Source organism: Gymnogyps californianus, chromosome 12, assembly GCF_018139145.2.
Source record: "Gymnogyps californianus isolate 813 chromosome 12, ASM1813914v2, whole genome shotgun sequence".
Taxonomy (NCBI): Eukaryota; Metazoa; Chordata; class Aves; order Accipitriformes; family Cathartidae; genus Gymnogyps; species Gymnogyps californianus.
In genome coordinates, this window is record NC_059482.1 from 19,574,501 (window position 1) to 19,589,481 (window position 14,981).

General features: G+C 39.1%; 1 protein-coding gene across 2 annotated transcripts in view; it reads left to right on the top strand.

Annotated features, from left to right (window-relative positions):
- Positions 1-3,525: 3,525 nt before the first annotated feature.
- The window catches only part of MMP2 (matrix metallopeptidase 2), a 35,895-nt gene continuing 24,439 nt past the window's right edge, over positions 3,526-14,981 (top strand). For both annotated transcript variants that reach the window (XM_050904331.1, XM_050904332.1), the window contains exons 1-5: positions 3,526-3,802; positions 8,129-8,355; positions 9,888-10,036; positions 12,157-12,285; positions 13,909-14,082. In XM_050904331.1, coding sequence (XP_050760288.1) covers positions 3,659-3,802; positions 8,129-8,355; positions 9,888-10,036; positions 12,157-12,285; positions 13,909-14,082 — 823 coding nt within the window. In that variant the 5' untranslated portion in view covers positions 3,526-3,658. The remainder of the gene's footprint in view (positions 3,803-8,128; positions 8,356-9,887; positions 10,037-12,156; positions 12,286-13,908; positions 14,083-14,981) is intronic.

Below are 14,981 nucleotides of genomic sequence, written 5' to 3' on the forward strand. Positions count from 1 at the left end.
TAATGCATGAAAGTAGGCATTTAAAAAGCAAATCTGTCATCTTACTCATAAAGTAGACGATTTAAAATTTTCAGTATGGAGTGGTTCAAACTGAAACAAACATAGTAACTAGAGAGGAGCTTTTTACGACTCAGGAGAGATAAATTAATGTATATATCAAATAAATATCTTACCTAATATAGAACTTATATGCAACATTGAAACGAATTTTGTCCACAAATACATAAAGGCTGTAGTTGCAGTTATAACTGTGTTCATTTTCTGTAGCTAATCCAGAGGTAGCATCTATGTACATAGACAAAATATCTTGTAGAGTGAGTATTAAGGTAAGAGAAAGGTTACTGTTTCAGCTCTTCCATAAAGTTGGTAGATGGCCTTATGTTCTCTTCTCAGGGGCGCTTTTCCTCTTTCTCTTTGTTTTGTATTGCTTCTTTCCTTAATTTTTAACTTCCAGGAATCTATTCAGAAGTCACTAATTAATGTTAGAGGTAATCTCTTCAGAGTATGGAGTGTCGAGGAATGAGTATGCACTAAACTTTAATAGCAGTTAAACCATCAATCTCTCAATGTCAAAATACATCAGTTCAAATGTTTCAGAGTCTGTCTCCTTGATTTTAAGCTTATCTAGTCTGAAAACAGGAAACACATCATATCATGTCTTTTCAAATTCAGCAAGAGTGGTAAGGATCATGGAGTAATTCGGGCTGTAACAGACCTCAGGAAGTCATCTAGCCCAACCTCCTGCTCAAAGCAGAGGCCCGCCAGCAGCAGAATTTCCCTACTTTCAGGATTTAGCACCACTACCTTACTAGCCTGAAAAAGCAGCACCTCTGTAGCACATCAAGAACAGGATGATCCCACAGAGCTCAAAGAGAAATCTAAGGAGATAAGAAACATTTTACCCCAAATTTAGTTGTAACAAGATAGGACTTCTACTCTCACAAAGTGGTGTCACTAGCGTTTATTTTGCTTTGCTTATCTGAAAGAGGGCACCTCAGCTAGGATCTCATAAACTGCTACTGAGCCCATGTGCTAATGGAAGAGAATGCCTTTCACTGAATGGTCAGAAACTCAATATATTGTTTCACCCAGTACCCATAAATCCAATATTCTATTATGTATTATGCCTTGTAATTGAACATAACTTGCTTAACTGCTCACTAGCTGAAGTAGTACCAGCAAAGCAGTTTACCAGCAAAACTGCAATCAAAGGTGAGAACGCTTCACTGCAGGTCTGTATGGTTTCTGTTGCCTCGCCGATTTTTTTTGAAGAAATGTATTTAGAAAGTGACCTCAACCTACTCTCACTGCCAGCAAAGATAAGAAACAAAATAAAGTGAGATTTTCAAACTGCACGGACCTCACAGTCCATTCAAAAGTTTCCTCATCCATTTCTGATTCAATGTTCATTAGGACACACTGAGAATTGAGCATTCATCAGATTTCAATGAGGCTTATGAGTGCAACAGGAATGTGCCAGGACACATTTGGCTTTAAATGGCTTCACTGCAGTACCCTTCTAAATGAAAGCTACTAAGCCATCATAAATTACATTAAAATTCTTATGAAAATGACGTGGTTCATGTGCCTTAAGATTTACAGCAGCCCTTGACCTAATGCAGAGCACAGAGATAACTGCAGAATCTTGTGACGCAACACATAATATTTTTACTTGCTTAATCAAGGAGAAGCTAAGAGTAACTTGGCACATCTAGTGAAGGCTTTCTTAGCCTTTGTTCTCTTACAGTTTCATGTGGCCGGACACAAATATGAACTGTCATCACAAATAAAGCAGGAGAGTCATTCCCCACAACCAAGCGCAGGGCTGTGGAAAAACTGGATCGTATTTTCAGAACTGCCATTTATTAAGGCAAATCTTAGAAATGACTGTGGTTTTTTGCTGATGGAGAAAAGCTAAAAAAGACCTAATTTCAAAGCCAAACCATTTGGGGAAAGTTGTTCACTGTAACTCAAGTGCCACTGGAATCATACATGAAAGGATGAGAGGGCATAAATACAAAGCTACTCGCTTACAAAGAAAGCTCCATTCATGTACGAAGTTCCCGTAACTCCTCTTTCTCTCTTGAGCGTTAAGTGCTGCTTCCCATGGCTGATTCACCCAGCGGCCGTGCATACAAGGTTGTCAATGGAACAGTATGGGCAGCAAAAGCTCCTGCTAATGCTTTCTCTCTGAACCCCTCAGCCCACCCTTGGAAATCCTTGCCTTCATAGAAGGCTATTCAGTTCATGGATGATGGGCTGCAGTTAACAAAATAGCTTGATATTAGCATAAATCAAAGAACTGTCAATATTAACTATTTATAATCAGATATCAAAATATTATGAGTAAATACCAAACATCAGCAAAGTATTTCCTTTTCATTAACAGCCCTATTTGGTAACAAGAGTCATATCCGGAAAAGTTTCATTTAACATTCAGTGGAAAGCCATGACAACCTTTAAGCTGACATACAGCTCAGAGGAACTGTGATGGCTGGATTCATGTTTAATAGAAACTGTAGACACTTGGCTGGCCAGAACACAGTTTGCATTCATGCAGAACTGCCAGCCTCCCGTCTTAAAAAGTCATGAGCCAAGCCCCTAGATCAGGCATATTCAGCTAAAAAAATATTCTGCTTGTAATAACATCTCAAAGCTGGCAATATTATGAACAACACAATAAAAAGATTGTCCACAACAATGGCCATATTTACACCAAAATTTCAGACTAAGGCGACTGCACCAGCAGACCAAACCCCCAGCATAAGCAAACCCTGAATTCTGTACAATTCCCCTGAGGTCAATTATTGAGGATAATTTCTATTGCTGAATCTGCCTGATAATCTCCTACCCCGTAGATTAAGGTGACACACCGTGCCTGTTGGTGGCAAAGCCTCAAGCTGGTTCTAAACCCAAACAAGCCACAAGAATCTCATTCAGAGCTCTGCACGTTCTGCACAGACCAGGGAGGGAGAGACACTCACGCCAAGTGCGGGTGAGCCCTGTGTACACAGACCTACAGTTTGTGTAGCCTAAGCAGGAGTGGGACAAGAAGCCTCACTCGGCTGTACTGGCCCATGCAGGGTCTGCCTCAAAATCCGTAATCAAAATGTTTACTGTAAGGCACTGTGTAGGACTGTAACCACATATGACTAAAGCAGATTATTATGTCTGTGGCAAAAAAATAGGCTAAAAAATAGTGAAAATACTTAGCCAGGAAAATAACGTTTTGGAATTTATTTATTTTTTTATTTAAAATATATGTGGGACACTTCATCTTCAAGATTAAGTCAGATTTTGCTTTTTCTGCCCTCTGGCACAACTAAACGCTTTCATATATGCAAATGAGGAGAAAATGTGGCCTCTTTCAGCAGTAATAAGTATCTGCCTGTTGCTACCTTAAAATCACAGCAATCACATCTGGTAACTGCCCTTTTCTCATGTTTCCACTAGTTTTCAGACTTCCTCTTGTGGTAGCTTGAGACTGCGCATCTGGATGTTTTAAACATACAAAGGAATTGCTAGAGCAAGCAAAAGAGAAAACGGTGCAGAGAGTTAAGATGTGCAGATAAGCAACTGGTGCACTGTGCAGCTAAAGTAACGGACAGGCAGTCAGGGAAAAGGTTTTTCCAAAGAGGAGAGCACAAGTTTAGGCAGAATGAAGACTCACATTGTCTGTGGCTTCATTTTTAAAGTACTATTAATCCAAGTATATCTTTTTAACAAAACTTTAGCTGCACCGTCACCAATCATTAAGTTTCCTGGAGACAGCACTCCCAAAACAGACAAAGAACTAGCAGTGGTAAGTGTTGGTTTCATCTTTGCTTCAGATTTATATTGTTGTTTCATAAGCAGATGTTTCTTTCTTGTTTCAGCTGAGGCTAAGGAATGACTGTAGCATTCTCTCCCTAGAGTCTCTGGAAGTGCTAGCTAGCTAGCAAAGGTATCAGCTTTCAAAAGTTAAAACTAGAGCCAAGTAATGTTTCATCTCTTAAAATTTTTAAAGCCGGCAAAGAAAGTTGGTTTGTTTTTCCTTAAGTCTGAATATAAAAAATAATTTCATTAATCATCGTGACTATAATGAAAAGATTGCAATAGTAAAAGGGGAGAAGGGCAAATAAGAGACATCTGATTTTTTTTACTTAAATCAAGTAGAAGTGAGGGTTGTCGAGACTCACTTAATGCATGTATCACAGCTTTCAGAAGTTTGTTTTCCAGATTGTTTACTATGCATTGCATAAACACAGCTTTAAGGGACAATTACAATCGAAAGCTGGCTCGAGTTTCAGAAGCCATTGTGACTAGTTTTGACTTTGAAAAAAAAATCTCATCAGAGGTTTAAAGAAATGTTTTTTTCCAAATTCATTCTGGAACAAAAAAAGGAGTTTGGATTTCTGTGACATTAGCAAATTATAGCTATAACTCTAGAGCATTTTATTCTCACCTTATTTTAGCCCTGTGGACCTTCATAAAAATGACATTATGGGGAAGTCCATTTAAGGGGAGATTGAGATGGATTACCCTTATTTTAGCATGTAAATTATAGACATTTCTCTTCTTCAGCAGTAAGTCCATTTTAAGGAAGATTGAGATAAATTATTCTTATTTTAGGACACAGAGGTTTGAAAGTTGGTCACTTTTCTTTAGGAGTTGGTGTGCATCTTGGGAAAGCTTTCCAGGCTAAAGAAGGTCTGGGGGAGGGTAGAGAGAGAATTTCCAGATGGGAGCTGTGGTGGAAAGTTTAGGAAAAACAGACAAACTGACCCAAAAAGGGCACTCCTCAGACTTTAACAAAACAAATTCACCCAAGGTTTTGCTGTAGTAGCACCGCAGCCAAGGGATGGGGGCAGTGCACGTGGGAGAGGAGAGTGGGGTCCCACATGTCTAATAGTAATTTAACCACTCTTAAATAATCTACTTTCTTAGACACAGTCAGGCTTTTATTCAATAACAGCAATCCACACCTCCCCTCATCTCTGTTTCTTTCGAACAACCTATTTATTACATGTACTCAGAGGAAAATTACAAGCTGGTTTAACACTGCAGTTCTTCTTTGTCTTTCTTGTAGTATTCTTGGGTAATGCTAACTGGCTGCCTTTTCCTCACACCCTCCATTGGAACAGCCCCAACACTCAGCATCAGAACACAAATTGCTGTGTTGCAGCTGGACCCTGTTTCATTAATGGGCTGGATCAAAATTCCAGATCACCACAGCTCCCTGCTGACTCTGGGGAAACTGAATTTCGCAGCCTAGGCCAAGATGTGGTTTACATAGACACTACATTTTCTTCAAGATTCTCTTCTCATAGAACAGCTGGTTATGTTCATTTCTCATCTTCAGTAAAATCTCCATTTTAGGAAAAACTGAGAGGGGTTAGCTTTTTATTTAGAATCCTAGCAAGTAAAATTCTTTACCATGCCTCATTTTATATTTTTGGTTGTATATCTTACTCCCAAACCTAAAACGGCAAGAGCAGCATCCTGCTTCTTCAGTAAACTTCAGTTCTGATGTATAGTCTATATTATATCATGGCACCTCATTGGGAGATGCAAACAGAAGCATAAGAAAATCTATCAAACTACATTAAAATGAAAATTGAGATAAGAACAGTTCCTCCAAACTGGCTTGTTTGATTACGTTCTTAATGCGTTTCCCATATTTCCACCAGGCCCCATTAACCATGAGTAGACAGAAGCTTAGTGGTAGCAAAGGTGAAACTATTCTGTGTCCATTATTTGCCAGTGCCACAGTCTCCACTGGAGAAATACCACATCAGAAGTTATACAAATCACAGAAACTAAGCATAGTCTGTGCTTAGTCAGTAGGTAGACAGAGGACCTTCTGAAGGAAATGGTGTAACATCTTGATTAAATCCTTTTTCTGAGTAAGCTCTGAACCATTTCCTATGCAGGGTAGATGAGGTACGCCTGGACGCAATGAGGAGGGCGGTGAAATCCAGGCTTGACCAACTGCAGTCATCAAATAAGCTTTGTTATATTTTGCTGCTGTAGTGGTCTTATCCCCAGTCTCCTGAGTGAACTTCAGTCAATTAATTAGATACATGAAGTAAGGTTTCCCTCAGGAATACTTCCTGGCACAAGAACTTAAATGTGCAGTCATTTTGTCAGGCTTCTTATAATCCTCAGTTAGAAATAATTCTCCCTGATATTTCTGATACATTTTTGGCAAATATACCTTTACCTTATTTAGGGTGTTTTCCTACCTTGGATTTGTAGTTAATATTTTGGATACAATACCTGAAGGATGCTTATTCCTCTGCTACAGACCATTTTACTGGCAAGATCAGTAACTTGCAACCTTCCTGTCTAACAGCATCATTGGCAAGGGCATCTCTCAGCTCTGTGCCATGCTAAGCATCACTTTGGGTGGCCTACCCATCAGTCTGGGAACACTTGCCATTTGACACGGCTGTAGCTTTTCTTCTAGAGCTAGGCAGAAAATATTGCAAACCCAGACTTGAGTGTGGAGTTCCTGAAATCTCTGTGCAAGAGAACCATAAGATTCACTTTACTGGATAAAGCCTACTGTTTAGGACCTGTGAATGAAAATAATTAGATAATGATAGGTTATTATCATTACAGAAGTACCCAAACTAACATCTTCATCATAATCCATTTATCTGTTCCTCAAGGAGGATATAAATTCAACAATCTAAAGCTGTACGTAATTTAAACAGCATGACTGAGCCTATCTGTGCAACAGTCCAAGCTAAGGCAACAGCCTGAGCTACAGGTTTTCTCAAAGTCAGCCTGGATCGAAACACTGAATCCAAACCCTCTAGCTAGCCAGCGATCTGTTGTGTGGCCATGTTTGTTAGTCTCCAGTTAGGAACAGAGTTGATAAAGGATTTTAGACAGTTGCTGAAGATACAACTTCTTGTCGCTCTTTTTCATTTGAAAGACTATGTTTTTATGGCAGGTTTCACCACGTGGTAGAGACTGACAGGTATTCTCTCAGGGTTGGTCCCCACCCCAAGAAGCTCCCAGTTATTCTGCCAATCAACACTGAACTTAAGGGAATAAATACTAAATACTAAATTGTCTGTCTGATCTCACTTGTGTATTGCACAGAAGGTGGGGACTATGTATGGATAATCAGGACCACAGCTGTTTATCTACAGCTTAGTTTAACATAAATACACAACTTATCAACACACATCTGAAAGACACGGCTCCTTAACTGGAACAATTGCCAGGGAACATACTAACCCACTGATCCTCCGGGATTAGAGGCAGCAGCAAGTGACTGACTTTTTTTTTTTTTTTTTTTTTTTAAACTGCACTACACCTGCTAATTAGGTCATACTGATCAAAATGGAAAGTGGAGGAGACTTGGATGGGTAGTATTTTAGATAAGAGACGAAAATAATGGGATTTGTGCTGCTTTTTTGATCCTTTATGACCATTGTTTTCTAAGGAGAGATAATTTTGTGATCTGCCACCATGGTTGTATCAGAAAGATCAGTCTTGCCATAATCTGCTGGAGCGTTCGATGGAGTTTTAAGTATGCAGATATTGATTGGCTGCAGTGTCCAGGCAACTGAGATGTTACCAAAGACCTTCTTCCTCAGGTCTTTGCAATGTTTGATTCAAATGCAAACACACACAACACTCAAATAACACTATGTGGTTTGAATATGCAATATTTTTTTTCTTTCCAATTAATGTTGGTCTCATTTGTGTGGTTGCTTTGATACCTTGACAAGTTTCTCAATAATCCATAGAGTCTTCCAAGAAAAAAAAAATACACAAAATCTAAAACTGTAAGCAGATTTATATATCATAAAGAAACCAAAAAAGATAAACCCATTTTTACTTTGTAGTTCTACATTAAAGCTCTATGCTCTACTTACTAATAAAGCAATTCATTAAGTAAAGGTGATAGCTAATAGTGGAAATGATTGCTTAATTAGCAATGTTGTGTGATCAAGGATGGTTTGTGTCAATTAAGGAGATTCTGCTGCTCTCAGTTACTAATATAGTAATTTTGAAAAGAAAACTTGCAAATTACAGATGGAAAGCTAACATGGAATTACAGTATTTATTTGTCACGATTAACTATTTATTTTATGAATTTTAAAGTCTTTGTTCTGTGCTTTTTTCCAAGCAATACCTGAATAAATACTATGGGTGCCCAAAAGACAATTGCAATTTATTTGTCCTGAAAGATACTTTGAAGAAAATGCAGAAATTTTTTGGGCTGCCTGAAACAGGAGATTTGGATCAAAATACTATTGAGACAATGAAGAAACCCCGCTGTGGTAACCCAGATGTAGCCAATTACAACTTCTTTCCAAGAAAGCCAAAATGGGAAAAGAATCATATAACATACAGGTACTGACGGGTGATGTTGGGTTTTGCTCACATATAACGATAGCGCTTTTAAGAACCAATCAAACAAGACACTTAGAAGTGGAGTAGCTGCTTAGAGGGCTAGACAGGATTTCTTGATAGAATCTCTTGGTGTTTGGATAACTACCAGATGCTTTAGCAAACACCTCTGAAATTTCAAATTGTAAAATTTCAGGAATAATCATCTAAAGATCAACTTTACGGTTCTGGTTGAGACTAAAGAGATTTTGGTTTTATTCTTTGCTCTGCTGCAAGCATCCTAAGGAAACTGGAGCAGGAGTATCTCACCTGCCTGTCTGCTCAGCTGAGACCACAGTACCTGACTGCAGAGGCCATGTAGGAGGACAAACTCCTCTGCATTCAGCAGTCATAAAAATAGAGGTCATTAAATAAATTTTAAAATAAAACAATTGTATTTCAGATATATACAGACATGATTTAAAGCAAACCTATTGCAATAGGTTTGGCATGTTTTAATTTCTTAATCTTACTCTGAAGAGTTAGGGACCAATATAACTCTCATTGAAGTCAGTAATAAAAAAAATCTCATTACCTTAGGTGGTCCAGGAACAAACTTGTAGCACCAATGAGAACAAACAGCAGATTTGTCTTAGCTGCTTGACTCTGTCTGCTGCTTCCTCACAAGTTATGACTCAAAGCATCCCTCGTGCTGTGACTAGCCTAATAAACACTGAAAAAACCTGTGGCAGCTCTCGCAGCTCCCGCTTGCTGACGTACTTCCTCTGATTCCTCCTCATTCTCCTTAGGCACAAAGTAGTTTCCCTCACTATTCACAGCCCCAGCAGCAAAGAATTGGAAACTTGTCTTTACATGGAGGTTAGCTGGCTATAATATAAGGCAGTTAGAAGTCCAATTAAAATATACGAAGAAGAAACCAATGCACTTACGAGTTTGTCCCTTTCCCATGTCAGGCCTATGGCTCTATCTTACATGCTTTTGCCTTCTATTTCCCCATGTATCCTATTGCCAATGTAACCAACACACTGGTAAAGGATTAGCACTCAACTGGGATGAAACAATACACAGCTAACTACAAAGGTGAGGGAGAAAGGCTGTTTTTCCGTTATTATTAAAGAGTAAAACAACTCACACTTGAAACTTTCAGAACGTTATTGAGCTCTTTTTCTGGCAAATAAATCTTATATATCAAGATGTGCTCGTATGTTCATGTCTAAAGTGACAGTATGACTTGCCAGTACCTCAGTGCTGATGCAAAACCCTGAATGTTTTGTGCAAGGCCCACTGCCACGCAGGCTTTACAGCCTCTGGCTATATCATTTTCTTCATGTGCTGCGTCAATTCCAAAGGAAAATAAATAGTAAGCACCACATCTAAACACATCTCTGAATCAAAGGAAAGTGTTTAGATTTCACGTGCAGCAGGGTTACATCTTAACCAGTTTCACTACTGAGTCTACTCAGCATTTTGATCAGTAAACAACAAATACTGGGAGGGGGTTTATGCGTTATTTAACTCTTCCTTTTACCTCTAAGGATTATAGGCTATACCCCGGATTTGGATCCTGAGACAGTAGATGATGCCTTTGCTCGAGCCTTTCAAGTCTGGAGTGATGTCACACCGCTGAGATTTAACCGAATAAACGATGGAGAAGCAGACATTATGATTAATTTTGGCCGATGGGGTATATTTTTCTATTTTTACATACGGTTTTGGGTTTGTTCCTTTCATTAATCCTTAGTATTGGAATGATCTACCCTCAATAAGTAGTACCCGCGAGCCTTTCTGGCAAACCTTGTCCTAGTTTGCACTTGGCTTATACAGGCTAAGATCTAATTTCACTACGATTTTTTTTTCTTTCTTTCTTATACATGAGAGAGAGAGAGAGAGAAGTATTTATACAATATCCTTATACTATATTTATCTTTCCAAAGGAGAATCGCTAGGGGCAACATTATATTTTTAAATTTACAAATCGGAAATAGAACTGGGAAATACTGGTACTTCAGATGATGTGAGCTGGTTTCCCTCCATGGAAGAGAATGGAATGCCATCATTTATTTATAGCTCCGTACTCAGTTTTCCAGTGATAGTGGTGGAGGTCCTAACATACTGGAGCTTAAAAATGGATTTGTGGCTTTCAATTTCGACTCCATAGCTGGTATCTGTTCTTTAGCATAGCAGAATGCAGGCTTTCAATGCATTCTTTGGTCTTGAGGAATTTAAAAATACGGATCGTAAGCTGAATTATGGTTTAAGTCCAGCTGATGATAGGTGACTTGATTCATTTTCGTTGTACATGCCTTCTCAATTAATTTTGGTTTCCCCTGAAAGAATGTTTATAGCTTTTCAGTGTAAACCTGGGGCATTTTAACTTCTTACAGACAGTCGCAGAATTTTTAATACTAATGAAGATACTTGTGCAGCCAATCACTTGGGAGGTAGACTTTGGAAGTGAAGTCAACAGTTCAAAGAATAACTGAGCTCTTTGTAAAAGCCTCCATTTCAAGCTGGTTTTCTTTGCTTTAGCTGCTGATGAGTTGACCTCAAAAGCTTCAGAGATTCTGTACAGAACTCAAAACTTCAGATCCTCATCCAGGCTGGCTTGGTTCGCAAAAAACAAGCCTTACAAAAGCAGAAGTGTTTCTGCTGGTTTTAGTACTTGCTGGTTATAGTCAGCTCAGAAACAGTAGGAGAAGAGCTTCTTCCACATTCATTCCTTCTTATCACTTTACAGCATGTCAGATTCACAGGAGCTGGGACATCCAAGGTTTTTAATTTTTAAGCCTTCTCTTAAGCAAAGGATCTACTTTGAAATAAACGGGAGTAAAGCTTCTAATATATGTCAAAATCTTCTCCTTGACAACTGACACACTAGTCTACTGAAATGAATGAACTGAACTAGTATTAAGCAAGTGACACCAGCACGAAATCAGTGTAAAAGAGTAGAGAATCAGGCCTGTGTCTTTAGGGCTTCTGTTAAACGGCAAGACATCAGACCAAAAGGCCTGAAATGATGCAACTGCAGATGCTGGCAGCCAGCTTTGATGCACAGGTCAGTGTGGTGGGAAAGCTATGAATACCAGGGTTATGCCCTTGCCAGCCTGCCTTACCCACATGCGGTGTACTTCCAAGAAAAGCCTACAGTGTAATAACAGGAGAGCTACTTAACCTGCTGTTGCCCTGTGAGCTGCCCGAGTCTCAGAGAGGTTGATGTGGAGGAGGAATAGGCTCATTCACAGGACTCAGAGCACTGAATAAGAGCTAGCTTTCCAGAGGCTCACTACTGAGACAGCTGGATTTGCTTTCCTGCTTAAAGTAGTTAGTATCCTGCACAAAGAAAAGAGCACAGCAGTCTGAGGTGCAGCAGAAAAGAGTAGCCTGCAAAAAGAAATCTGCCTTTACTTTCCAGTCTCTGTGTTGGAACACAACATCTACAATGTTTATTTTACAGCTCCCTACCAGTGTCCATTGAGAAATAGCAGAGTGTATGTAGTCATACATCTAATGTACAATATTTCACTGTTCTTCACTGTCTTTGATTCCTTTCCACAATACTTATGAGATATAAAAGAACATGCTGTGACAACTGCAGTACTGACACTTAATGTTCTTTGTAAAAACTGGCTGCTTCTCTTTTGGTTCAGTCTTGCCAGCACAACCCATACCAATAAACTCACTCACTAGAGTATACTGCTGCTGTCTTGGATGGGAAAGTACACATGATAATCATCATTCATGTATAGACTCTGACAGAGTTGAGGTCATTAGAAACTGCTCTTTTTTGTCTGCTTCCTCCTGCAGAACATGGTGATGGCTATCCATTTGATGGCAAAGATGGTCTCCTGGCTCATGCCTTTGCACCAGGGCCAGGAATTGGAGGAGACTCCCATTTTGACGATGATGAACTGTGGACTCTTGGAGAGGGGCAAGGTACCAGACTTTTCAATGTTTCAGAACATACGGCCTGCTGGCTGCTATGTTTTAATGCTGTTTCAGGCACTGCACTAAGAGTTTTCATTGACATGTCAATAAAAGTTAGGGGGTGAAAATTAATTTATACAATTTAAACTGTTCTCTACAAAATGTTTATGTAATTCCTAAACAATTGTTACCTAGGATTTCCCTTTCTGTTCCTCTACTGTTGCCCCTTGAAAAACTGCACTAATACTGGGCCTGATGCTGCACAAGCTTCATGAATTGTGGGAAAAGTACAAAGCCACGACTATGACTTTGAATGCTTCAGTTCTCAGGGACTCAAACTACAACATCTTTAAGTTCATTTGTAAGAGGCAGACCGGCCAGTGCTTTTCTGCTGACATACCCTTCTTAAGATGACTTAAGCTGTGGCTCCAGTTATTGAAAATGGAACCATCCACCTGAATAAGTTTTTATATACTCATGGTATCTGTCAAAAACAAATGGAATATAAATCCCTCATGCTGATGACTGAAACAAAATTGACATGAAACAGTGGATTAAGAACATCTCCAAGAATCTTTAACCCGCGATTTGCCATACCCTTTAGAAGAAAACAACTGCAAGTCCAGATAATATCACCTGAACTAGACAAACAAGACCAAGTATTAGTAGTTTGGAACCTCTTTTTTCTGCTTGAACTTTGCCACAATCATATAGTACTAATTATAATTCTTCTACTGTAAAATAATTTGGAAAACTTAGAATAAGAATGCAAACCCATGTTTGCCTTTCATTTCACATTCTAGTTTTCTCAGCTGTCCTCCCATTGAAAAAATAATTGAACTTTAATACCAAAATAGTCAACTTCCTTGTGTTTGGCTTTCTTTTAACTTTAGCAGAAGCATCGGCCGGTAGCTGTACTAACTGGACTGGATCCCTGCCTCAGACTAACAACGAACAGGAGGAAACTGTTTTCCATATTAGTGGAAATACTGCACAAGCATCCAGTTAGTTACTGCCATTAAAAGAAATGCTATGGATAAGTGAATTATCTATACATTAACATATATTACAGCACCAGTACTGTAGTCTTAAGACTACATGTGACAAACTGAAATAAAACCCAGGATCTGGGTATGTCTGCATTACCACCCTATCCCCCAGCGCCGCAGCAGATCTCATTCAAGTCAAATTGGAAATACCAAAGTGGTTTATGAGGCACGAGGCATGTTCAGCTCATGCTCAACTGCTGCCTGGAACCTTTCAAACTATACTGAACACTTTAGACCATATTACCAAAGAAACTAAATTACTAAATGTATTAACAGCATGTTTATAAGTTTGCCTTGCCATAGTAACAACAACATATATATTTTTCTGGGCTGATTTTAAGGGCTGTTCATTCTAACACTTCACCATGAGTAATATCCATGTAATTCTTTCAAAATTACCAGTTATTATTTCAGCTATGATCATCTTGCCAATAGAGAGACCAGCAGCGTATTGAATTTCAAAGTGGAAATTCAGACTGCATTTCTATACCCGTATCCTCCAGGAAAAGAAGATGTCCAGAAACTTTTTTTTTTTTATATCAGTTGGTGGCTAATTTCACCACTGCATTTGTTCTCTTTATAGTGGTTAGAGTGAAGTATGGAAATGCAGATGGTGAATACTGCAAATTTCCGTTCTGGTTCAATGGCAAGGAATACAACAGCTGCACAGACGCAGGGCGCAGCGATGGATTCCTCTGGTGTTCCACAACCAAAGACTTTGATGCAGATGGCAAATATGGCTTTTGTCCCCACGAGTGTAAGTAGATCATTGTTTCTACTGTTTTTTTCCTGGTAGACTGTTCCCTACTTATTTGCCCATCCACTTCTCCTTGTACTTTTTCCACTTCCTTTCTGGCAGATTTAGATTTACTGCTCTTTAATATCTCCTCAGTATCTAAGCAGACAAAACTCCCTAAAGGCTCCCTTGGTGTAGGAGAGAGTGTAACTCGTGATGACCCAGGCTGAGGCCTTTCTCTAAAAAAAAGAACGTACTGAAGACACGTCTGAAGCAATGTCGGCCCATATATACATCAAAGACACTACAGGTTGAGTTTCACAGTCTAGGAAAGACAATCACCTTTTAGAGTAAGGATAGGGCCAAATTTGGAGAAGGAGCACACTAATGACTGAAATCTCTCCCTAAATTGCAAGCCATTCCACAAACAATTGAAAGTGCATCTTCTTCAAGAGCAGTAACTGACAAAAACTAGCAGTTAAGGATGAAACCCATTAAGCCAAGCCTCTATAACTTTGCATACCTATTTTAAGGTGGCCCATATGGTGGCCCACCATAACTGATGGCCCAAGTCCTCTGAGTCTAGGAGGCCTTTTAGAGCAACGTGACACTATTATTTTCACAAACCACCCTTTAAATGACCTCATACTGCCTTTCAAAATAAAAATGATTGAATTTCAAGTGAGTATCTATGCTGGTACAAAGTTATTTATATGTTGGTACACTGCAAATTGCTAGCTAGGAGAGCACTCACATTTTTAGAATTTAGGGTTTTATTTTTAATGCAGGTCTTGGGACTCTAACTCATGAAGCAGTGCCAACAGCTCACTTTAGATACAGGAATGACACTGTATTTCAGAAATCATAACTCTGTATCAGTATCTGTACAAAACTGTTAGAGGGTCTAGGAAAGCTAAGAT